Source organism: Tamandua tetradactyla, chromosome 7 (genome assembly GCF_023851605.1).
Source record: "Tamandua tetradactyla isolate mTamTet1 chromosome 7, mTamTet1.pri, whole genome shotgun sequence".
NCBI lineage: Eukaryota > Metazoa > Chordata > Mammalia > Pilosa > Myrmecophagidae > Tamandua > Tamandua tetradactyla.
This window is the reverse complement of record NC_135333.1, coordinates 8,503,020-8,529,797: the sequence shown is the minus strand read 5'-3', so window position 1 is coordinate 8,529,797 and position 26,778 is coordinate 8,503,020. Positions and strand designations below refer to the sequence as shown.

The 26,778-nt window shown below is 35.7% G+C and overlaps 1 protein-coding gene across 2 annotated transcripts in view; it reads right to left on the bottom strand.

The window, feature by feature from the left end:
- The window catches only part of RYR2 (ryanodine receptor 2), a 779,580-nt gene that overhangs the window by 94,996 nt on the left and 657,806 nt on the right, over window positions 1-26,778 (bottom strand). The window contains exons 67-75 of one of the 2 annotated variants that reach the window (XM_077168435.1): window positions 23,716-23,790; window positions 21,081-21,251; window positions 19,942-20,001; window positions 16,768-16,902; window positions 13,094-13,128; window positions 12,178-12,291; window positions 7,934-8,030; window positions 6,362-6,465; window positions 4,499-4,550 (exon numbers count right to left, since the gene is read on the bottom strand). In XM_077168435.1, the coding sequence (XP_077024550.1) occupies window positions 4,499-4,550; window positions 6,362-6,465; window positions 7,934-8,030; window positions 12,178-12,291; window positions 13,094-13,128; window positions 16,768-16,902; window positions 19,942-20,001; window positions 21,081-21,251; window positions 23,716-23,790 (843 nt within the window). The remainder of the gene's footprint in view (window positions 1-4,498; window positions 4,551-6,361; window positions 6,466-7,933; window positions 8,031-12,177; window positions 12,292-13,093; window positions 13,129-16,767; window positions 16,903-19,941; window positions 20,002-21,080; window positions 21,252-23,715; window positions 23,791-26,778) is intronic. The other variant, XM_077168436.1, reaches the window with a different exon arrangement.

The following is a 26,778-nucleotide window of genomic DNA, read 5'->3' as shown; positions in this document are numbered from 1 at the left end:
ACAAATATAAGAATGTTTTTGTATGAGAGAGAACAATCGAATGTCAACATTGCAAGGTGTTGAAAAGGGATGGTACATGGAAAAAATATGATCAATGCAAATGAGAGTCTCTGCTAACAGTAAATTGTAATATGCTTCCATTCAGTGTACCAAAGGCAATACGCCAAAGCTAAATGTCAATAAGTGGGGGATATAAGGGAGGGGTATGGGATTCTTTGCAGAAGAAATGGAAAAGTTCCCATATAGATTGCAGTGTTATGTGATTATACCAGGAACCACTGATTTTTTTACTTAGGTTGGATTGCATGGTATGTGAATAAAACTGTTTAAAAATGGACCAAGAGACACAAGTGCTGGAGAAAATGGTGAGACAGAGAGATGTACCTATTCACTGTTGGTAGGGGTTTGGAGTGGTGCAGCCCCTCTGGAGGGCAGTATGGTGACTCCACAGGTGTATAACTGGAGGAACTGAGAGGGGGGACAGGTATAAACATTTGCACACCATGTTTCTGGCTGCAGTGTTTGTGATTTGCAATGGATGGGGGTGGACTAAGGGTACATTGACTGAGGAATGGAAGGGGGAACTGTGGTGTATACATCCAGTGGAATACTGAGCAGCTGTAAGAAGGAATGAAGTTGTGAGACACGCAACTAAGTAAATGAAACTTGAGGACAGTATGTTACGTGAAATAAGCCAGAAACTAAAAGACAAATATTATAAAGCCTCACTAATATGGACAAACTATAATTTGCAAACTCTGAGAACTGAATTTAAAAGCAAAGATTATCAGGGGAAGGCCTATTGTAAAGGTTCCTAGATTGTAAGCTCTTATAGCAGGCATATCTATTCTGGAGTGCTGTTATTCCTAAATTCCATGATGCTGAGCTTTGTGTATAACCTGGCTGTGGTACTTAGATTCAATTGTCAACTTGGCCAGGTGAACATTCCTAGTTCTGTTGCTGTGGACTTGAGCCAATGGTACGTGAACCTCATCTGTTGCTCATTTACATCTGCAGTGGGCTAGGAGGCATGCCTGCTGCAATGAATGACGTTTGACTTAATTGGCTGGTGCTTAAATGAGAGAGCGCAACATAGCACAGCCCAAGCAGCTCAGCATTCCTTATCTCAGCACTCGCAGCTCAGCCCAGGCTTTTGGAGATGCAGAAAGGTGTCACCCCTGGGAGAGTTGTTGGAACCCAGGGGCCTGGAGAGAAGGCCAGCAGAGACCATCCTGTGCCTTCCCATGTAAGAAAGAACCTCAGTGGAAAGTTAGCTGCCTTTCCTCTGAAGAACTAACAAAATAAATCCCCTTTTATTAAAAGCCAATCCGTCTCTGGTGTGTTGTATTCTGGCAGCTAGCAAACCAGAACACTGGCCATTCCATGGAACTTCAGGTATTTGTGTGACATCTGAGACTCAGAGGTAGAGTTATACAGTTATGAAAGTCAGCATTATCCCATATAACTACTATTAAGAACAATGAAAAGTGATCAGACTTCAACATGACTGTAGCTGATTTGGGTAGGTCTAAGGTAAATCAGAGTAAAGGACAAAGGATGATACTGACTATATTAAAACTTCAACTTCTGTGCAAGACCAAAGGAAGGGATGTGTATTTGGTGCAAAATGTATATTCTTGGTAGCACAATATCTAATTTAACTTCTATGGTCAGCTTATTTGAACACCACAATTACATGGGACCATGAATAGAGTATGAGATCTTGTTGGTTTTTATAGGTTGGTGTGATGCTCAATATATCCCACAGTAATCTTGGCAGAAGATTAAAAAAGTATTTGCAAGGTCCCCTTGAGGGACTGGTGAAAAAATATAAAAATATTAAATTTCCCCACCTGGAGAAGACCTGACATTCTCATAAGCATTGGGGACTGCCAAGTTGATAGGCTAGGCCCTTGATCTTGGAGCTTGTCCTTATGAAACTTATTCCTGCAAAGGAGAAGCTAAGTTGACTTATGATTATACCTAAGAGTCACCCACAGAGAACCTCTTGGTTGTTCAGATGTGATTTCTCTAAGCCAGCTTCACAAGTGAACTCACTGCCCTCCCCCGCTATTGTGGGACATGACTCCTGGGGTGTAAATATTCCTGGCAATGTGGGATAAGATTCCCAGGGATGAGGCTGGCCCTGGCTTTGTAGGATTGAGAAAGTCTTCTTGACCAAAAGGGGGAAGAGAAATGAAACAAAATAGTTTCTGTGTCTGAGAGATTTCAAGTAGCGTTGAAAGGTCATTCTGGAGATTATTCTTATGCAGTATATAGATATCTCTTTATAATTTTCAGTGTATCGGAGTCACTATAGGGACATACCTGAAACTGCTTAACTGTAATCCATTAGCCTTGTTTCTTGAAGATGATTGTGTAACTATATAGCTTTTCAAGTGTGACCATGTGATTTGTGAAAAACTTCACTAACTTATACGCCCATTATCCAGTGTATGGACAGATGAGTAAGAAAATGAAGACAAAAATAAATAAATGGGGTATGTGGGACATGGGATGTTTGGGGTATCCTTTTTCACTTTTTATTTATTTATTTTGGAGTGACAAAAATGTCAAAAATTGCACAGCTACATGATTATACTGTGAATCACTGATTGTACAGCTTGGATGATCATGTGGTATGTGAATATATAACATATATCAATAGAATTGCATTAAGAGAGTTCATTGTACTATTTTCCCAGCTTTTCTGTAAGTGTGAAAATATTCCCAAATTAAAAAAAATTAATTCTATACTCAAAAAAAAAGCTCACAAGAAAATAAATGGCAAACAAAATAATCCCCCGTCAACTTCCCAATTTCATCTAGATCTGTATTATCTTGTATCTTAGCCTTTTCTCTCAATCTTCTCAGTAGAGAAATACCTTTGCAATATTTTCTGACATTTGAATCACTACTTACTTCCCCACAATACAGTGCTTTCACTACCAATGTCCCTACACAATTCTCTGAAACTCTTGTCACCATGTCTCATGAAGCATATGTAATAAATCCTGTAAAATTTTCAATCCTTATCTTGTTAGACTTTCAGCAGAATACGACTTTGTTGACCAAACCCTTTCCCCTATAGCTTCTTCATCAGTTCACACTTAGAATTGTCTTCTGTTTTCTCCATCAGCCACTTTCTCCTCTCTTATCTCTTACATTTCAGTGTCCTTACAGGTCCAGCCCTAAAGTCTTTTTCTCTTCTCATTCTGCCTTCTCTTCCTGGGCATGACAGATCATCCACCTCTACGGCCTCTACTACACTGAAAAACTCAAATTTGTATTTATGCTTCTTACCTGAGATACTAAATACAGACATGAACATCTGATAACGGGTGTCATCCTCACTTAGCTGTCTCACAGGTATCTTTAGCTCACATGGCCAAAATAGGGCTCTTCATCCTCCCTCTTCAGCCCAGGCCTAGTTATTCCGGTGCTTCCCATATCAGTGAGTGGATCGTCACCTATTCAGTTGCTCACATCAGAAAATCCTTGTCTTCTCTTTGATATCCATCCCCCCATTTATCTTTCTGTTTCATGCCATGTGACATGAAATAGACGTGATTTTGGCATGCCAACTCATCATACTAGAGTCAAGGACTTCCTTAAGCCTTACTCCCCCCTGCTATGCTATGTAACCTATTCCCCAAACACCTAGAAGTTCCCCTACCATGATTCTTGGAATTTTTTTGTAATCATCTGTTTTGTAAATTTTGTTTTCTCCTTCAAATGGGAAATTCCAGGAAAGCAGGGTGCGTGTGTGCTGGGGACTGAATCATGTCCCCTCAGAAGGCGTAACTCAGGTCCAACCCCTGGTCCGGTGGGTGTGGAGCCATTGCAAATAGGACCTTTGAGAATGTAATTGTTTAGGGTGTTCCCGAGCTGAAGGAAGGCGAACCTTAATCCGATATGGCTGAAGTCTTATAAGAAAAGAAAATTGGACAAAGGAGAGAAAATCACAGGGAGCAGCCAAAGGCTCAAAGTCAACAGCATCCAGAAGAGAAGGGAAAAGATGCCACCATGTGCATTATCACAGGACAGAAAAGCCAAGACCCTAGGGATGGCAGGCAGCCAGTCCCAGAACGCTATAATCTTTGGGGAGAAAGCTTTGCTTTACTGACATCTGAATTTTGGACTTTTCCTAGCCTCAAAACCATGAGACAATAAATTCTCATTGTTTAGACCAACGCATTGTATGATATTTGCTTTAGCAGCCAAGGGACTACGACAATGTGTTTTTTGCTTATTCTCCATTTTATCCCCAACATCTTCATGTCCAGTGAATATTCTGAACGAATGAAGATTTAGTATAGTAATCATTCCATAAATAAAATGTTAAAGGAGATAACAATGATTACCTATCAAAGATAGCAGAGATTCAACAAAATTTTGTTTTATTGCAGAAACACAGGTTCTTAGCCTTTGTCAGATGAACATTATTTCCCTTTATATTAAAATTAAAAATTAGAAGCCAGGAAAGATAATTATTTACCTTTGCCATAATGTCTGCATAAGCCATATATAAAAAATCCTCCTCCAGTTTGCTTTGGAAAACAAGAAAAAAAAATTTTAAGTAGAAGTATAGTCATATGCAAAGAAATACTCACTGTATATTATAATCTTTGTTTTTGAATGAGTGTGCCTTTTAAAATTAAATGAACAAAAAATTAGGCAAAACCAACAACTCAAAAATATCCTAGTTTCAGAAAGGAAAGACCTAAATAGCTGACCCATCTTAACTTACAGAAGAAGCTTTCAAGTCTCTTAAAATAAATGGCCTACAAAATCTGAGACGAGCATATTAAATGAGGTAGGTGCTTTGACAACAGAAGTGACATTTGACATTTACTAGAAAAACTCCCCAAATTATTATGTTACCACACAGTTAAAAAAAAATAAGATGGCCATAATGACCATTAAAAATATAAAATAGTTGGGCGGGCCGCGGTGGCTCAGCGGGCAAAGTGCTTGCCTGCCATGCCGGAGGACCTCGGTTCGATTCCCGGCCCCAGCCCATGTAAAAAACAAACAAACAAACAAAATACAATAAAACAAGAAAATGTTTAAAGATGTTTCCCTTTCTTCCTTCCTTCCTTCCTTCCATCCTTCCTTCCTTCTCTCTGTCTTTCCTTCCCTTCCTCCCTTTAAAAAAAAAAAAAAAAAAAAAAAAATATAAAATAGTTAAATATGTTTATCATCTTCTTAAGAAGATGGAAATCATTAATACATTCAGAAAAGCTTCCATAAAAAATACCTACAATTTGAAAAACGATTTTAGCAGTTTTTTTAAACTGGAGCCACCAGAAAAAAATCACTTATGATAAATACCTCATTACCTGACAATGCCAGACAGAGAGTTGTTCTATGCTTAGGGATGAGATGATTTTGTTAGTTGAGAAATAATAAGAGAAAGAGAAATAGTGAGAGAAAGAGGATGGGTCACATTAGCTAAGAGGAAAATGTACATTATTATGATATACACAGTAGTCAAATGAACCTTAGAGATTTGGGAGAAGACTCATGGGCAAACAGCCTATTAATTTTCTCCCAAGTTAAGCAGAGACAGGGCAAGACCTGGGGCAAAGCAGTCTTTATTTCATGTGGCATGGAAGCAGAAAAAGGCTGCATAACCACTGAAAGGCTTTATGTACAGAACCAATCTTTGTAGTGGCTCCTGTAATGAGCAGCTGCTAAGCATAGTTTTATTTCAGACATAGTAGTGCATTTCTTATTTAACTGCAGAGAGATTTACCCTTTGTGGTCTTGATGAATTCTTATAACTAAGACTGCAGAAACAAAGAGAAATGGGGAGTGCCCTTAAAATCGGTCTACAAAAAAACTTTCAAGTTGGAAAGATGGCTCACTCGGCCCCTAAATGCTTCCGGAGACCCATTCCACAGTGAGGACACAATCTCTCCAGGAAATGTGGGGTCATCTTGACCCCATATACTTTTTATTTGTTTGTTTGTTTTATTTTCCCGTACACTTTTGTAGTCAAAAGTACAAAAAAAAGAGCCTCAGGCTTTTTTGTTCATTTATAAAGGTTGTTTATGGTCAAGAACAAAATTACTTCCTACGAAGAACCCAATTAAAATAAATCAGCTAATTACAAAGATGCTGAGAAAAACTAGAGCACACAGGTAGCAAAATCCAAAGTTGAATGAATGTTGGGCCCATAGGTCTATGCCAAACCGGTCATATCTTTGAACAACTCTCATATCATATGTTTGAACAACTCTCTCTCCTAACAACAACAAGATGAAACTGAAATATGCATACATGATACATAGAATACTCAGATACGAGTTTCTCTATTTGCTCTTCCTATGTCTGGTCCGAACCGTCCCAACCATACCATTTCTCTGTTAAAGCTGTTCGACTAAACAGAAGGATCAGCTGATGCAGGGGATCAACTCGCTTTGAACCTTCATCTTCCTCCGGAGGGTCAGCTCCAGGTTTCTAAAAAAAAGTCAAATTTACAAAATTCCACATTTGAATGAAGTGTCCACTCGAATCCAGGGGAAATATGAAGGTTAGGAGTAACTCAAGAAAGGAGACTCCCCTTTCTGCTGTGGTGTGCACATGTTTGTGGGGTGATGGGTTGGGTGTGGTACGTGTATTATATGTGCAATACAGATACATATATGTCTATTGCATTACCAGTGTAAAACGGTGCAGCTTAAAACAGAAACATTTAATATTTGACCATACAATGGTATGGGAAAAACACATTCATTTGAAAATTCTGCATGTTATCCTTATAAAGTAGAATCACCACTTACTGAAAGTGTACTGTTACTCAATTACCAGCTTTAAACATGGCTTAATTTCTAAAATTCGCAGTAAAATGCTGTCATCCCAATCATAAAAATGTAGTTCACAGAGAAATGCAAATGGACTGTCAAATCACTTTCTTTGACAGCACAGTGATAGGCAAACAATGATAAATTAATTGATTTAAAACTTATTTTAAATGAATTTTTTTTCAATTTCAGCTACTTTTTTTTTTTTTTTAACATGGGCAGACACCAGGAATCGAACCCGGGTCTCCGGCAAAGCAGGTGAGAACTCTGCCTGCTGAGCCATGTGGCCTGCCATATTTCAGCTACTTTTAAAACTTAACTATTGGGGCGCTGCAAGGGTAGTTCAGTTTTTAAATAAATTGTTTAGTTTATCCATTATATTCTCAGATAATCTGTGAGTTAAAAAACAATCTAGGTAAGAGGTTCTTAGCTAGGGAAAATGAAGCCTCCGAACAAGTTTGTAAAATTTTGTGGATTGTATGTTTATAAATTATCCTGAGAATATGGCCCAGTGTCTCTATACAAATTTGACTTATAAAAGGTTAAGATGATTTCTCCTTTGCATGCTGCACTCTCAATAACATAGTTCACCTTAATAGCATTGTCAAACTAATATTCTCCTTATTTATATTTATCATGACCATAAAAATTATAAAATATTTCTCTTTATATTTATCACGACTTCCTGCTGTTCAGTCTATCTTTCTGTCCAGTGTATTTTCAAAAACCAGCAATTTTCATGGGCTGTTGTTAACCTTTACTTTATCTTTGGTGGATAATTCTTTCCGGTTCAGCCTTTTAGAGTTCTATCCTGGTTCTGAGGTTTTTACAGGTCCTTTAAGGAAGAATTTAAAAGAACAATTGAGTCAAAATATAGTTAATAATAAAGTTAGATTATCATCTTAAATTCTGAATGACTTGATGTTGATAAGATCTCTTTGAATTAAGAAGGGTGTATTTTTCTCTAAACATTGAACCCAAGAATTGAGATGAAAAAGATTCCTAAAACTAACACACTACAATGATAATATTTTCTCTTTAATGTTTAATGATAAATGCTCATGCCAACTTTATTTCACCAAGCCCGAACCCTCTTTAATCTTATAACCCCAGGAAAAACATACTGCTAAATCTTCTATCAGTTTATCTTCAAAGTAATGTTCTTCTGTTTCAATCCACGACTTTTCATAGCCCTGAAGAAAGAGATTGACAGCCCGATGCCTAAAAACGAAGCACAATTTCAAACAAACGGGCTTCTGTAAGTTGAAGAGATACTCAGTAATGCTTTATCACTGGATAATCTGTTTACTAAACAAAGAGACCCATTTTCTATTATTGATTGGGGAGGCAACACTTGTGTGGATAGAGCAAGCCTTCTGGGAACCCACTAACTTCATTTAAATCCTGGCTCTGCCATTTCTAAGTTTTGTGACATTGGGAAATTTCCTTTCCTGATTTTCATTTTTCTCTTTGATAAGACTCGGACATTACAGCCTACATCTCAATTTTGGGAGACTTAACATGAGACATAGCATGTAAACCACATTGGATAGATACTCCAAAAGTGGCTGTGATAAAAAAAAGTCTAACAAATTCAATAGAGGAATTCTCAGGTTTGAGTTAACGTTACATACAGGCCCTGAGGATAGACAAAATAAAATATATTAAGTAAACTTTATGGGAGTATACATCCAAAGATTAAATTCTATGATACTGATGATAAAGAATCTCCTATGAAATTAAAGAAGACTAGAAGAATCAGAGAAAAACACCACGAAGTTGTAATGAGATGAGTAGTAGGTAAGATTTTAATATATGAAAGGACAAAAGAAAGTAATGACAATAAGGGAACATCATAAAGGAATACACAGAGGAGGCAGAGTGAGAAGGCTGTCACTGCAAGATGGGGAGATGAGCTTAACGACAACAAAGCGGGTGTGTTGAGAAGTCATGAGACACATAGTTGGATAGGTTTATGATGGGTCTTAAGAAATGGGAGAGGAACTGATAACATGGCAAAGAATAGCTGGAAATCACCTGAGGCTCTTGTACGTGAGATAACATGATGGACATCTTCAACTGATGGGTACATCAGAATCACTTGTGCAGCTTTTTAAAAAATACGCATGCTGGGCCTCACTCAAAGAAATTCTGATTCGAAGGGTTGAGGCTTGGACATTTCTTAGATGTTTTTAAAGCATTTCTTAAAAGTACGAGGCTTGAGAACAATTGTGGTAAGGGATAAAATTTTGAAAACGGCACACAGGAGAGTGTTGACATCGTAGAAACTAGCCTGGAAGAGACCACCATCAACTTGACAGCAGGCAGTCAACAAGTAGTTTGCAGAAGAGGCCAAGAAGGGAAGGGATGGCCACAAAAAAGAGATCAGAGAAAAATGAAACATGGAGAAAGATTTGATAACCAGAAAAGGAGTGAGAAGATGAACTCAAGCTTAATATGCTGTTTGACTAACTAAACACTGACATCATAAGAGAGTCCGAGAGTTTGGAAGTGGCAGATGGTTTGAGGAGGAAGTTAATATGTTTCAGAGTTAGTGTGGAGTAGGTGATGGCATCTGCCTATCTGACCCGCCATTAGAGCTGTGAGTGTAGAGATGTAACTGAAGAACCATCTACAAAGAAGCTATGGTGGAAGCCATGCAGTTGAGAGTCTTCAAGGATATACAAAGGCCAGCATAAGCTATAACATCAAAGAATGAACATGAAAATGGTGAAAAGAAGGGGTGTAAAAGGAAACACAAGAGAATCGAAGGTAGCATAGTGTTAGAAGTCACAGAAAATAACAGTTTTAGGAGCAAAGGGATGGCTTATGGTGACAAACTCGTCTGAGAGGCAAAGAAGAATGAAGGTCAGGAAAGAAGACAGGATATAACCATAAGGTGGAAATTATTGTCTTTTGAGAGAATTTCACAATTATTTTCCTCCAACAGACATTTAGAAAATATAGTTCACCAGTAGAATGCAGAAACTGAAGCCAGATTCCATCTGGTTAAGAATGGAGGGGCTAGAGAAAAAGTGAAACACAGCAGATGCAGATTTTTGCAAATGATGTGAAAGAGATTCATAACTTTATTCAATTAGAAGAAGAACTCTTTGAGGTTATTAACCATTTCATAGAAATGAAGAAATTGATTCTGGGATATTATTATCTTGCCTGTGATCATTTTGCTAATAATTAGTGACAGCCTTGGAATTCATATCTTGAGCTATTTGTAAACCTATTCTGTACTGCGGTCACAAGTATTGACTCCTGAGTTTGAATCCTGGCTCCATGACTTACTAGATATTTAGTGTTCAACAAATCACATATATGCCTCTCCCACAGTTTGTAAAGAATCAATGGGGTGATCAACATATAGTCATTTACAACTGACCTGATGTAATACAAGGAACCTTACAGATATTAGTGATTATCATTTCATCATACAGCAATAATCAAAGTGATTATTTAATTTTTAATCCATTTTTAAGATGGGGAATACTTGTATATTTTGAAGGTGAGGGTAGAAGCAAGAAGTCTGGCAAATATAGAAGGGAATAGATCAAAACATGATCATTCAAAAGGAAGAGTGCCATCTTCCTTAGGAAGAATGCTAAAAGGAGAGAAGTAAAAGGCAGGGACACAGAAACAGAGGTCCAGAGAAACAAGGATAAATTGAGAAACTCAGGTGAAATAGGGTTTGCCTCCTCTGTGAAATAAAATGGTGTTGAGAAGGGAATACATCAGTTTTGAGAAGGAGATTTTCGGGCATTTACATCTATTTCCTATGTTAACAGAAAATTTATTTTCTTCTTTTAAAAGTCTCAGGAATGCCCGAGGCTGCAAAACACCTTTAACAAAAACTTCATCTATCCATTCGCATTATCCCTGAGCTGATGAGAGGGGTCATGGGTGAGATGGAAATATCTGCTGCAATCATTATTTAGGAATTAAAGGAAACAAAGCTACAGGTTTTATGTCACTGGCATCAAAATGGTTACATCCAATGGCTAAGGCATAATAATACTGTTGTAGGGAAGGGATTCGTGGGCTGATGAGGACAGCACCTTAAAGAGGTAAGGGAAGGTGAAAGGTCTGGGGCAGTGACAATAACCCCACTGAAATTAGGAATGAGGTCATCTGTACTGGTCTAAATCTGGGGTTTCTGAAACATTCTTTACCATAGAAGTGGAGGAAGTTAATGAATCTAAGAGGGAGGCAAGTGTTTCATTCCATTGACATGTGTTGTCTCTGAAGTCTGGCCCTGCATCATCTACAGTGAAAAATGACCTAAATAATGTGAACTTTCATTTTCTTTTGAGTAATCTCCAAGGTAGAAGACTTCTAAGCAAAATGGACAGATGTGACTTTCGTATTTCTGCTGGAGTAATTCTTTTTTCTAACTCTCTGCTTTGTATTATTTTTGCATTTGAACACTTACTGAATGTCAGCGTCTCAGTATTGTTTTAGGTGCGCCAAGGATATGAAAATGAACAAAATTCTAAAGGATCTCAATATCTAAATCACAAACAGCCCCAATACTCTATGGAATGTGCTATGTATGAAAGTGCCCTGGTAACAAACAGGAGGAAGCATTCAACTTGCAAAGAATGGAAGGGCATGGGTTGGTTAGAGATGTTTCATAAAAGAGAAGTAGCTGAGTTGAGTCCTGTTTCCCAGAAGTGGAAATTATGCTACTTAAATAATGTTCAGAGCGTGAAAGGGCCTCATTTCTTAGGAGCGCTGCAGTAAGACTGAAATGGCACCCTAGGACATCAAGCCAGACTTGTCTGCACCAGGTTACTTCTCCATTAACAAGCATGCCTGCCATACCGCTAAGAGAAGACTGAAGGGTCTGTCAAATTTATTTGCATTCGTTTTTTCTCTGAATGCTAACAATTACCAAATATTTACATAACAACTAACATTTATTGAGCTAAGCATGTTTTAAGTACTCTTCATACATGAGACCCATTAAATAATTGGAAGAACTCCATGACAGGTCCTATTATCGTATGAAGTAATTACAAGAAAGCCAGGTTAATGTCACACAGCCAGTAAGCTGAGCTGCTAGGATTCAAAGCCAGGCAGTCTGACTTGAAAGAATGAGTTCCTCCTTGTTCCATTTTGCCTCACAGAGGTGATTAGATCTTGGTATAGAAAAGTCATTTCCCGCTTACATTCCAGACCACCTTTCTCAGCAAATATTCACAAAGGAAAACAAGAACACGTACTATACAGAAGAGTCTATAAATCTCTTCCACCCTTTTTATGGTCTATTGTACTCATGTCAAGGTAGATGCTAGACTGTTGTGTGTTATTAGGGAAAACGTTTTAAATCTATTATAAACTTTACAAATATTCTGACCTTGGCAGGTTATACAAAGGAGCCATTCGGAAGCAAGCTACAACTGCTCTTTTCCTCTGCTTAGACAGCAATTTGTGCCATACGGCCTTTTTTGATCTCTGAGGATGCTCCACCTAGGGAAAAATGACAAATACAAGTAACTACATAGATCGATAGATAGCGATAAATAGATAAATACATAAATTTATGCCCCAAATTACCCTCAAAAATACAGCTCTAAACAGTGCACTTTTAAAGTAACCTACATTTGGAATTCCAATTCCAAAAGCACCTTTAAATTCTTGTGCAAAAGCCCACGTCCTGCAAGGCTAATGTGAGGTAAAATGCTATATACAATCTTCTTAGTAAAAATACCCATTTTCCCCAGTAGTGTGCATTTTTAGATGCTATGGTCAACTCTTAAAGAAAAATAAAACCATTCCATAAAAAATGATTTTGCATCCTTTTCAAAATTTCCTTTGCCTTTCACATTGTGATTTCAAAACATATATTTTCTGCCTATACAAAAAAATCACCTCCTTCTTATTTACGTATCCATTTGTAAGCAATTTTACCTTAAAAGCAATAGCAGTAAACTTGAATAGAGATGGTTAAAGAAAATAAATATAAAAATTATACTGTTTCTTAATGTAACAGGATGAAAAGAAGATGAGAAGGCTTCGTGAACACAGTATTAGGAGCAGGCAAGAGAATTTAACTGAGCAAAAAAAGTTAAAATATTTATAATTATTTTGTTAGATAGGTACAAATGAGAATTTAAAATTTATAGCAAATGATACAAGCAAGTTATTCATTAGCTAGTGGTGTTTGGAACTGTAGGTAGACAATGATTAATTATAAGTATTAAGGAGAAAACAATCCCAACATGTTTTTAAAATTAGTTAGTAATATCCAGGCACTGAACACTGTACTTCCCAGATTGTAATATCGCCAGCCAATACTTGTATATTTCTGGAAGAAATAAAAATGGTTATGTTAGCTAAAAAGCAAAACTAAATTCATTATCCTATATGTTATCAAAAGGGTCAAAATATGAATATAAGATTGCCTGCAGAAAACATCCATCATGTGTGACTACAGTGGTTTAGAAATTTTAAAGAAGCAACTTGTATATTTTGTCTTGAAACAAACTTAGTTCTATGACACCTCCTCCTGCACATCAGGACCAAGAAGTATCTTTTTGGTAAATGCCCACTTCAATTTTCTTCTTGATGAGTGTGTTAAATAGATTAAACACTGTTGAGACTTAACATTATAGGTGAAAACAGAATCAGAGGTACGGTTTGTTCAAATAGACCCAATATATTTCTATTTAAAATTCCCTTTTCAGAGCCAACACTGTAAATGGTAGCTTTTTTTTTTTTTATGGGAATAAGGCATTGTGATCAGCAGGGGTGACAATTAACAAATACATATTGAGTACCTAGGCATTGGAGAATTTATAGTGAATAGGAGAGAAAATGCCTCTGCCATGATGAAATTTATCATTTTCTATTATACAATGAGAGACCAAAAATAGTGAGTTTTTCTGAAATTCACAAAAAAAGATGTTGTAAGAAAGGTTAATACCAAATCGTATCCTGTAACTCTGGATGCCTCCATGTACTAATGTGCTGACTTGGCTGGAATTTTACTTTTGGGAAGTTTGAGACAGCCAGCCTGCTCTCATGGGGAAAAAGAAATAGCAAATGTGTAACACAAAATACGTATCTTAAAAAGACTCTTGTCTTTGTAAATTAAATTAACAAATATTTCCTGTGTACCTACTGCTTTTATACTGAGCTTAAGTTAAAATTTTCTTTGCAAACTGCTTTATGCCTCAATTACAAATTTCCATTAGAATATGGACATTAAAGGAATTCTACACAGATATCTTTCCATGTTTTTAATTCTTTGATAGTTGATGATTTCTTTTTACTAAAAAATCCTCCTTTCCTGATAAACCAACCCTGCCACATCCTTAACAGTTTGAAGAATACTTGGCCTTAACTAAAATTTTACCACCGTTCCTTTATCCAGATAAATTCTATTCTTCTTTAAGATTAACTCAAGGATCACCTACTTCACAAATAGATTAAGTCTGGGCTCTTTTTATACCACCTTCAGCACGTTTAACATCCTAGCTCATATATATCGTTACATATTTGCCTATTTTTGTGTCTATATTCTCTACTAAGCACAAGCTACTTCAGTGCCAGGACAGTCCGCAATCACTAATGTAACCAAGAAATCAGGATTTAAGGGATGATTTTGATTACTGAATCATTCTATAAATATTCCTTTTTGCTTTCTGGCATATTAGAGTAGACAGGGAAATACCTGCAATCTCTGAATTGTAATCCAGCTGCCTTGGTTTCTGATAATGGTTGTATAGCTCTTATTTTCTGCCCCTGTGATTGTAAAAACCATGCGACTGACCTTCATCTGTACCTAGTTATCCAGTTTTTCAATTTTCGAGTCTTGTAATCACTAAAGACAGTCCTTAATGTTTATTAGTGAAGGGTCTTGGGTCAGCCCGGAACTAACCCACCCCAAGCCCAAAATTATCTGGATGACCAAGACCAGATATAACCACAATGGGCCCGTCTGACAAGCTCAGTAGCTTAGTGTTTAACCTTCAAGTCACCTACACCTCATTCCACCATTTTCTTTCACATACTCTGTGACTAAGCATGCACTCAATCTGCGCATGCTCCATAATCAGCTCACCTCTGATTATGTCATCTGGGGCCACTGTGCTCACCCTAAACCCTGCACACCTTTTCTCAAATAAAACTATCAGAACTACCGCAGTTTGGGGAGACAGATTTTGGGCCGCTAGGCTATCTGCTCTCCTACTACATACCTAGTAATGAACTCTTTCTCTCATCGAAAGCCCAGTGTCTCAGGAATAGGTTACTAAGAACTTCAGGCAAAAGAATCTACAGCCTTTGTCCAGTACACTAGGACCTGCTGAGAAGAGGCTGATAATGGATGGGCTTACACTAAGTGGTCAAAGAATGAATGAATGCTTGGTAAAATGAACATACTACTTTATAATTGCATTTATGTGGTATGATTAAAAAGATTTTATGAATATAGACATTTAATCAGATTTTAATAAGCTTTGCCTAATGTATCCAAAAATCAATTCGAGCAAGTCAAGATTTGTATATGAAAACCAGGAAAAATTAAAAACCTAAGTTAGAGTAATGCTGCCAGAAATTTTCCTAAAGTAGTCATTTAAGATTTAATAATCACCTTAAATACGTATTAATTCTGAAAAAGCAACTCTGACTGAGCATAAATTACTTAAAATTTCATAATCTCAAATCCTGTCATCTCATGAATGATAATTTGCATTCATTTAATATTTCATGAAAATATGATGGATTTATGTAGGGGAAATATTAAGTTATAAGGTGTTGCATGAGTAAATGTACATGAAAAGCCATATGGTCCATGAGTTTCCAAATTAGCTCAATTTCATCAGATATACTGATAAATTACATTATATGGGAACAGTTATTAGCATCTAAGAAAAGCAAGAAGGAATTTTTAAAAGGATATTATATTGGATGATTATCTTTTAAGTTATTTAAATGGCCAGGACAGGAAGGTCAGGATCCAAAGCAAAATGTTCAGTACTGATATGCTGCTAAAGGAAATACAAAGTCTAAAAAACATGCTCTTATAAACATTTTTGGTGTTTGTAGGGCATTTAATTATTTAATGTTCGTATAAAAGAACCTACCTGCCATGTGAGGCAGGTATTGTCATAAAGGCTCAGTGACAGATCACACTATTGGGTCATTCATTGAGCTTCTTTTATCTGATATTATTTTTACTGAATGGACTTCATGAGAAGCAGAGAATATATTTCCGTATTGCATATATTTTACCTAAACCAGAGGATCCCTTATACAAAAATATAACCCAACTGATAATGTTTTAAATATTATTAGCTTGGGAACTCTTGAGCAAAGGTAATAATAAGAAAATAAAACACACAGTTAACTTTATAGTCTAAAATAAGATACATGGAAAATAATATAAAAACTCTTTTCTCGCTTGGTTTTAATATCAATACACTGCTCTTTTCTAAATGTAATTTATTCCCGATCTTCGAGAAAATTAGCTAAAAAATCTCTCTCATAAAAGGAATGGCCAACATGAAAGTAACAAAAAATCACTTCAAATATTAAACCAGTGAAAGTTAATATTTCAAACATGTCTCTATAAATAGTAATAAAAAATGATACAAGCATAAAATACTTGAAATCAGTTGTAACATCTGATTTTGTTAGAATAACTTAGAATGACATACACAACCCTAATTATCAGTAAAGTTTTAGAAACATTTTTAAAAGGACAATAAAACAAAAGCCTTGATCTCTCAAAATATCTTATCTACATATTACAGTGAGAATTACAGGCTTAGAAGTTGTGTTCATTAAGTATTAAACACTAGTGATCCATATATTCTTTATAATGAATGTCCTGATCAAATATATTTTGTTTCGGCTCACAGTGAACAATTAATACATACCGTCCTTTGAAAATATTTTTATGGGTTAAGGCAAATATTACTGATTCAATATAAAAGCTAACCTGTTCAAGATGAAAAAGGACATTTGCTATATCCAATACTCTTTCTACTGTCTTCTCCGGATCTGATGTATCTTCTGTCCTGTTTGGTAAGTCTTTGTAAAGAGCCATTTGCCATCTAATAGCAGGATCTTCTAACTGCAAAAAAATTCATTTATAAAATAAAAGGCTGCAATCTAAAGAGAGGAAGACCTACTTTGAGAGATGCAATTGACAAATTATTTATTTAGTGTAGCACAATGTTAAAACTCTGAACAGAGAACAAGACAGAGAAAGTCTTCGGATTTGTGAAATTTATAATCAGTGGAGAAGACAGACATCAAACAAGTATTTACAAGTGTAATGAAGTCTACTAAAAAGAGATATAAAATAACATCAGATTTAACCTAATCTATTGGTGGTCAGGAAGATTTCTCTAAACAAGAGAAATTTCAACTAGCATTAAGGATGAGTTAGATTAGTCAGGGAAAGGAAATGGTCCAGGCAAACAAAATACTATCTTTACCTTCCTCTTTCACAGTTCAGCTGTTGAAAGATTTATATTTTTATTGTTTAGACAATGGTGCAGGAGCACAAAGGGACTCGCTCTGTAACAGAACTTAGTCTCACTGAAACAAAGATATTAAATACTGAAAATCAGTGGGGGCCTATGTAACCATATTATAATAAAGGAGTCCACACATTTTGTTTTTTAAGACTGTCAAACTTCCTGAGTGCGAGACACAGCTGAATGTTTTTAAAAGATGAAAATACAAGCATCTTAACAATGGTTAGAGCATATAACTTTGAATAAATTATTTGAATAAATAATATAGAATAAGCATGAATCAAAAAAGGACAAAGCATCCCCTTATCTTTCTCAACCTCTTTAAAATCCCTATTAAAACATGGGAAACAATATTATGAAGCAGAATAAATGGACATCAACTAAAACATCATAACTCCTGGCATGGGGAAGCGTAGATTGAAATGTCAAAAATAACTTTCATATAGCCAAAAAACATAGAGATTTAGTTTTTCTATATCGGATGACATGATAACCCACATTTGTCCTTTGATAAAACAAAGTACGTTTTCTTCATGTATTTTTATCACCTGAGGACAATGCTGTGGCATGGTACTTTTAGATTTTAATGATGCATTCTTACCTATATTTGGCAAAATAAATAGAGTTTTTATTTTCTCAAAAAAAAAGTTTACTTCTCCACCCCCCTCCTCCCCCTAGTATACAAAGCATTCAAGGAGTCAGGAACAAAAAATTCATTTTTTGCAAGTCTAATGTCTCCACAATGTCTAACTCATCGCACATAACTACAGAGGAAAATGTTAGAAAGAATATATATTCATTTCCTCTCTACTCTCATATCTCATTTATTTGGAGGTGAGATACTGACCATTAAATGTGGTTCCTTTTCTGCTCTTCCCTTTCTTTTGCTGTCTCCAATATATAATATAAATTATCCAAACTATTTCTACAACGATCTCTAAAAAATAATAATGGAAGGATTCTCTCTACTTATTTATGAAATAATTTTCCTCATTTGGTTATTTTCTGAGATTGGATTAAAATGCTTCTTAGGAGGCACTGGATATCTGCTCTCTCGACTCATTAGTGGTGCATATTATTCCAGGGATTCTCAAAGTGAGTTCTGGGTTCCCTGAGGATCCCTGTGACTCTTTGAGAGGGTGTGTAATCATCTTCAAACACCTACATGCAAAAACACTTATTGCCTCTCCATAAAGGGTAAAAAAGGTTTCAGTGTAAGGTATTTACTTAAGTTTCAAATTGAGGTTGTTCAGATATATTTAAAAATGTTCAAAATCTTTGTGATAGCTGAAGAGAGACAATGCTGTAATAGGAATTAACATCCTACCATGGAAAAGTTAATATTACATGTATGACTGAGTATGTATCAATGTCTACATGGAATTCCCTCTAAAGAAGCATTTGTGCATTGTGAATATTATAAAGGCATGTCTCACTTTTATCATATTATATTCCAAAATGTTAAAAGAAAAAGAATAGGGTTTGGATCTTTGGAAGAAGACATTACAATACCCAGAAAGGCATACACTATCTTATCCTTACTAGTTTTTGACATTTGGACATTTTCACAATAATAAAAACAAAATCCTCATAATGGATAACAGAATAAAAGCAATTATGTGATGTGTAAATAATAAACTTTTAGCCATACAACTATATAACAGGTTCTGTAAACAAATGAATAATTTATTCACAAGTATGAAAAAAATTCCAAATAACGGTTGTTGGGGACTGAATCTCATCTCCTACAAAAGGCTTGCTCAGGTCCTAACCTCTGGTCCTGTGGGTATAAATAGGACCTTTGAAGATGTGATTAGCTAAGGTGTGCCCCAAATGAATGAGGGTGGACCTTAATGCAATATGGTGGAAGCCATTTTGAGCAAGGACATTGTTCACAGAAAAAAAAAAAAAAAAAAAAAAGCCACAGGGACCAGCCAAGAGCTGGAAATTAAAGTAACTCAGAAGAGAAAGAGGAAGACACCACCATATGCATGTGAGGGAAAAGCCAAGGATCAAGGATCACTGGTGGCCAGCCCCATTACACCAGAGTCTCTGAAACCATGAGCCAAAACACTGCTGTTACTAAGCCAACCAACTGGCTGGTACTTGTTTAAGCAGCTAAGAATCTAAAATAATAGCAAGTTCTTCCTGAACTGTAAAGCCAACTCAAGCAATTCTTTCACCTATCATTAAAACAGGAAGGTATTACTTTAGATTCCATCCATATATATATTTTTCTTTCCTAAACGTACCCTCTCCTCCTTGGGTAAACTCATTTGTTCTTATTGCAAAAATTCCTATTAGAACCTTGTACTAATGACTCTTATATATACATATCTATGATGTAGATTTTCAATTTCTTATGGATACCTGCCTTTGTATCCCAATGGCCCTCAAACTCATCTCTACAAAGGCATATCTAAGCTTTACTTCAACTGGTGACATTTTTTGTTCAAAGTTTAACAATTCCTAATGAAGAATATTTCATTTAATATCTTTAGAGTTTTCAAATAGGATAATGACATTAAAATAATATATTTTCACCAATATTTTCCTATGTTTCATTATGGGAAAGAAAGATTGAGTGGTTTATACATATTAAATGCACTTTAGAATAAAATTTGGCTTACCTTGCCTTGTAAATGAATATTACTACGGATTATATCTCGTACTTCATCCTCAGTGTCTTTCTGTCGAGAAATAAATGTTATTTAAAGAAACCCTTATAATGTATCAATTGCCATAAGTCAATAGAAATAACTCAAATCTCCTTTGAAATAGTATATGTTCGAACAAACATCTTTATAGGATCCAAATATGTCACAAATGTTGAGGGGCTCTTTTTCAGATAATTTCTTGATACTGCTGTGACTTTATACGAGACAGAAACCCACTCACGTCCACATTAAATGATTTAATAACCTACAGAATTGAGACACCAACTGATAACAAGAAGAGTGGCAAAACATGTTTCCTTGGGCTCAAAAGTAAGTATGTCTACAGTATTCTCCCAATTTTCCACAAAGCTAATTTAACTCAGTGTCCCCACGATCTAGTAAAAGCAAGGAGCACACCTCTGAGACTTGAATGCTAGATAACTTCCAATGAAGCTGTAAACCACTCTGCCACACCCTTCCCTCAATTTGTTCACCTTTGAGTGTAATTCTAAATGGGTATTTCAGTGATTCTCTGTGGGCATGGCAGAGGGGGAATGCATCCTCCAATTTACATAAATATAAAAAAATAATTCCAATGCATATATTTGAAAGACTGCATCCTCATTTCCATAACCATGAAGAAAAACGGGACATAAAATCTTCAGAACTTAAATCTCAACGCTCACAAAGGAGCAGAGCTACTGATCCAAAAGTCAGCACTTTATCTATTCCACAATCAGCATAATACATTATACTTCGAACACTGAAAAATCATCCTGCGTAAATCTGAATATAGCTTTCATCACAAATTGTATATAGGAGTTCACATAAAATCCAATTTTTTTCACGATAAGAGATTTGTTTGTGTCTTTTTCTGCCTGGGACCTGAATATGCCCTGGAGCTGATAAACATAACTCAGAAATAAAAATGCCCCCGACCCCTAAAATAGGCAGATTGTGTATCACAATTCTGGGGCCTTGCAGAAAAATTGCTTAATAAAACACTTAATGCAAATCAAAGACTGATATAGAATTCTGAGACAAAGGAGTTCAAACACTTTAACACCCGGAGGTTGAATAATCATTACCGCTGGTAAGAGAGGGAAACTTACCATACTAAATCGATTTTTGGCCAGAGCAATGAGCTCCTGGTCTCCAGGAGCACAGATGTTCAGTCCAATGGGCAGTAACCGCTTCAGAGCTGCTACAATGAGAGAGGTCTGCATAGAATACCGGTCTCCTTTGCGTTTCATTTTCTTCCTCTCCTGGTCAGAAACAGCTGCCTATGAAATAAGCATAAGTGTAGGGATCCTGTGCCTGCTTTTCTCATATGCAGAACTTTCTACCTATGAAGACTAACTCGATTGTGGTTTTCTCTTTCTCATTTTCTGTTGATCCCTATTTTTGAAAGTCCTACTGTTCTTAAAACTATTTTTTTCTTTCCTTCGTATCATCTCTTGCTAATTTTAAGCCCCACTCTTGGATCATTTAGTTCTTACAGTTCAGTGATACCCATTGCTATGTAATTTTTATAAGGAAAATGCACATTATACTTTTAGAGAATCAGATGGATATATGAGAAATTCTATGGTAATTTCAGATATGGTATGCTTTATAATTTTCAATACTTAAAAGAACAGAATTGAAAACAGGGGGTTTACTTCTGTTTTGACAAATGTTTGCTTTACAAAAAAAAAAAAAAACACACACATCTATATGGACTATGTAAAACCACTATAGAAATAATTCCCGTTTTATATAGTCTGTAGATTTGTCTCCCCAGAGCCTCAATCCCTCGCTAGCAGAGAAATAAATAATACACTAATAGGTGTCTTTTTTTTGGTAATTATTCATGGTTTTGTGGACCACTGCCTTCTAGTTGAGCCCATGTTACTCTCAGGCTCCCTTTGTGATTTGTAGAGGATTATGCTGCTGCTGAGGTTTCATTTCAAATGCAGAGTTTAATTTGTACTGGATAGTGAACATTCTTCTTGCCAGTAAGAGAAGAATCAAAATTAAAATAATTGCCCCATGGCTAGGTCTTTGTGTATAATTGATTTTTTGTACCAATAATTCTTATTTGTAAGATATTTTCATAATAATGTCATATTTTAATAGTCTCAAGCTAGTTGCTAAAAGCACAAAAGAAAGTTCCTCCAAAGAAAGCAAAACATATAATATATAATGTAACATAGCATATATCTGTTATATTGATACATTACACTGAAATTATATATTTTGACCATAGCAGTCAGAATCATAATCACATTTCAAAGAGATATACTTATTGCACCAATCCTATTTTTATATGCATTAACCTACAAAAGATCAGCTGTAGTAATTTTCATAGAAAAAGTACACTGGATAATTATTTGTACTATTAAATTGATTAACCCTAAAAATAATGGATCCATGATTTTAAATTAACTCTTTGTTAAAAAGAAAACACAATGACAATGGCAAAACTAATTATCCAAGTGATGAGTCGTCATCTTAAAAATGAAACAAATCGATATAATCTATGCAGACATACTTCAATCCAATACTGATAATTTAGTTTCAGCAAAACAGCATTACTCAATATATTGAAGTATGAATTTTATTGGTTTTAGAGATTTCTTTGAATTTAACACGTAAATTTCTTTTGCTTTTTAGGCTGTGTGAAATTCAGGAGTCTGCAGGAGTTTACACACCTGGTTTCATATGTATAAACATTTAAGCAAACTTATCACAAAAATAATTTAAAATCAATACTAAATGCAGCTATATAAAGTGTTTAGTTTTGTAACACACTAGACAAATGTATTCCTACTTATGCTCAAACAGTCATCTTGCTTTCTATACCACCTAAAATCTATGATGCAAAATATGTTACTAAATTTTTGAGCATTTGGGGGTGATAAAGGTCATGACAGGCATGAAGAAATTAAATCTACAAGTAATCAGATATTCTCCTGCCCATATACATTGGTTGTTTCTCTGCTTGGTTAGGGTCTATTTCCTTCACAGAGTATGAACCCTTTGAGGGCAGGAGCCAAACTTTTTTGGTCCCTTTTATATTCAGAACCAAGCACTGAGTCATGTTGATATGACATGCTCGGTAATTTAAGGAGACTTGCTAAAGCTAACACATTGGCATTACATTTCATTTTTAATCTATCCCCTAACATTTGAATCAGATATGGATATCCAATAAAATGGCCAACATGTAGTTTTTTTCTGGAGGAAAGTGAGATAAATTGAGCCCTCTCCTAAATCAATCAATTAAACTTTCTTTCCCCATCTCACTGTCTCTCTCATACATATACCCATATATATGGACATAATGTTCACATAAATTAGCCTTGAATGTAATAGAGGAAAGCGAAGAGAGAAGAAAAATGTACAGTAGGCTTTTCTCAAGCAATATCGTTAGCCTTCAAATAAACACTTCTATTGCTAGATGTAATGGGAAGACTTTCCACCTCCATCTTTTAGAAACAGTTCATTTTTTCAATACAAAACTCAAATCTTCCTCTCCCAGTGAAATCTTTGACTATGCTACCCATTCTCCTCTCTAATAAATTTTCTACGTGTTTGTAATCTGTATCATTAAGTGCTCAACTGTATTTTTCCTTTATCATTAACATTAACTATGAGGATAGTTAAAATTTGTTGGGTGTCTACAATCTGTGAGGCACTGCACACGCGTTATTTTAATTTTTACAGATGTCAATCAAGATAAGCAACATTCCAATTGTTGCTGACCTGGAAAGTGAGGTTTAAGAAACTGGTCGAGGTATCACGGTTCTGGAGGGGCAGAGCAGGAACCCATGTTCTTTCCTATTACACCAACAACAGGGAGCATATTTTCAATTTGTTGTATTTATCACCTAGCCTCTAACTGAGAATTGTATCACAAAGAATTTTCAAATATTACTACACTAAAATAGTCCATTAAAAAAAATACTTAAGGGAAAAAGAATCATGTTCTGTATAGTTTTTAAGATATATTAGATATACTAATTATGAAAATCAGCCCACCTTTAAATGACCATTGCTAGCTGCTACATTTCAATGGCAATTGAAACCTTAAGATCAAATAGGACACAATTCTATTGTATCTATAGTTTTATATAGCAAGACCCACTTATTCTTTTTAAATGTCAACAAACTCACATAGAGAATGCATAATAAAGGCTATCTGTATAAGTTTTTAAAACAAGTGGTGGAATTAAAAACTTCAGCAATGCTAGCCATATAATGATGCAATTTTAGCTACTTTGGACCTTGGAATTAGTGAGCCTGTAAAAGCAACAGTAAAATAAGACACATCACACAGCCTAGGTAAAAATAACCAAATTCCAAACATCTTAAAGTCAAATTTTAATTTAATTTATCCACACTAATTAAGAAGTTGTTATGGCCCAAGCATTTCATTGAGCTTTAGGGTTACCACTGAATAAAACAGATTCCCTGTCATTGAGAAATAACTAGTCTAAAAGAAGTTCAAGGAAGGCTGCAGTACAGGGCGCCAAGAGCTCTATTAAGAGGAGTCCAGGGCTCTGCATGGGAGGGAGTAGAGGGAGGAATGCACTGCTCCTCATGCTACAGTTAGGGCCACGGACAAAAGTGTACACGATTTACAAATGCTAGTAAAAGTATGGTACTGTCCACTCGAAATCTGTGCATGCTGCTGCAGTCACCACCATCACTGTGCAAGGATCAAAGAAGGAACAGTGGTGGCCTCCATGCCATGCACATTAGGATCCTCTCCTTCTAATGAGGTTATAACTAGTTTTATATTATGGCCTCTCTCTGCTTCATGGGCTAAATATGCTTTGTTTAAAGTCTTTCTCTCAGGGGCCCATCTTCCAAGTTGGTCTGCCAGCCTCAGACATCAATTTTATATTCTTTTCTATTTTTGGAAGTGGCATGTCATGCAAATAATGATCATCCCCCGCTTAGGCGACATGGCCGGACTCATATGAAGCTTCGTCCTTCAGTTTATGTTTGTGTTTGCTTTATTACATTTGTTCTAAACCTCTGTTTGAAAGGAGTTACTTTTTCTTGCAAGACTCCATGGTGAGTGGATCTATCCACTGTTGTGATGCCTCAGGAAAACTGATGCCTCCTTTAACTGTTCTAGTAAAGGACTCCCCAAAGCTTTCTATATCTCTTAGTTCTAGCGTTACATGGGGAACACCTCTCTGTCCATTTCAATATCATATGTAATACCTATGGTCTAATTTTTTGGCACTAGACCTGAACAGTACAGCTTTGTAGGATAACTGTCACTCATCTCCTGACCTCATCCCAATTTTGTGCCCTTCATGGATACTCAGCAGAGTATCCAAATAATTCTGCTAAAACCGCCATTATAATGCTTCTATGGCTAAAACAATGACACTCAGGTTTGGTCCGATTCTGAAATACGTGGACACCATAACTCCTTAGTAAAACAATATGAACATTAACATATTTGACTGCATTCTTTGAACCAGAATCATTATTTCTAGAAAAGTTTATTTATGTGATGTAAAATTCCAAGCACACATGCAGGCAAAAAAAATTAAGAGGAAGCTAAGCATAATCAGCAATTCCTAATCTTTTTGTCATCATTACTATTACTTGCTATCTGTCTTGTCTCCAAGTACAAAATCATAAGATATTTTTTGGAACATGTTAAAATTGAGATGCTTCTATTGATTCTTATCAATTTTTTTTCTCTGCAAATAGGAGGAAATGCTACTATTAGTTAATGTTTATAGAGCCTCAGTCTAGTTTCAGAACATGCAGTTCTTAGAGAATATACTTTTGAGAACCACTAGATTAGAATGATGGAAGAGAGCAAAAAGGATGTCTGAATAAGAGATATGCAGCACTCTTTTTTTCTAAAGACCTTCAATTTCTCCCAAGTTTGGATGGTACATCGGAGCCACTGTTATCTTCCCAAAGGAAATGTTGACTTTAATTCCTTTGTCAGTACTAGCACAACTGACAATATGCTGCCTGAGCGAAAAATTGTCACAGGTTTTGGTTGAAAACATCCATGAAAGTTGTACTCTTAATATAGCATCTCCTCCAGGAGCATGGGCAGCCCAGAAAAGAGAAAAATATTTTTCCATGTATGTTTTAAGAGCAAAGTCACATGTAGTAATGACTTATATAGTAGATGGACAAATGTTCTACATAATGCAAAGGTTTAGTTGGCATTAGCTTCTTGCTTATGTTTGCAGTGTCAAATACATGGCACACAAAAATCTAAATAAGACTTGGTCTATCAAATGCTATTATCTTATGGCACTGGTGGTAGCTGGCAAAGTAAGTCAAGTGAACCAGCTGTTCACTGGTTCAGGGGATTAGGTGTACCCCTACAGTAACTCTCATCATTTATTCATTTGGTAGAAATGGATTTCCTTGACCCTTTTTTTTTTGCGTCTTTGGGTATTTGGCAGCATACTTTATGTGTTGTCCAGTGTAACATATTTGTTTTCTCTTATTTAGTGCTAATTTAAAAAAGAAAGCATGGATTTTTTTAATGTGTTGAAAGGAAGCTTTCCCCTTTAACCCAATACGAATGAGACAGAAATAAAAAATTGGGAAGCATACTTTTCACTCCATCTATGAGAATCTGGCATTCACTGACGTGGTTATTGAATAATTTAGCTATTTATTTTGAGGTCTGTATATTTAGTACATACACACACACACACACACACACATATATATACGTTGATGGATATATAACATTGACTATATATATGCATATTATATTGATGGCAAGTTTGTGAATGTCTATGCTTGTATGTAATAAGAAATCTACTAGAT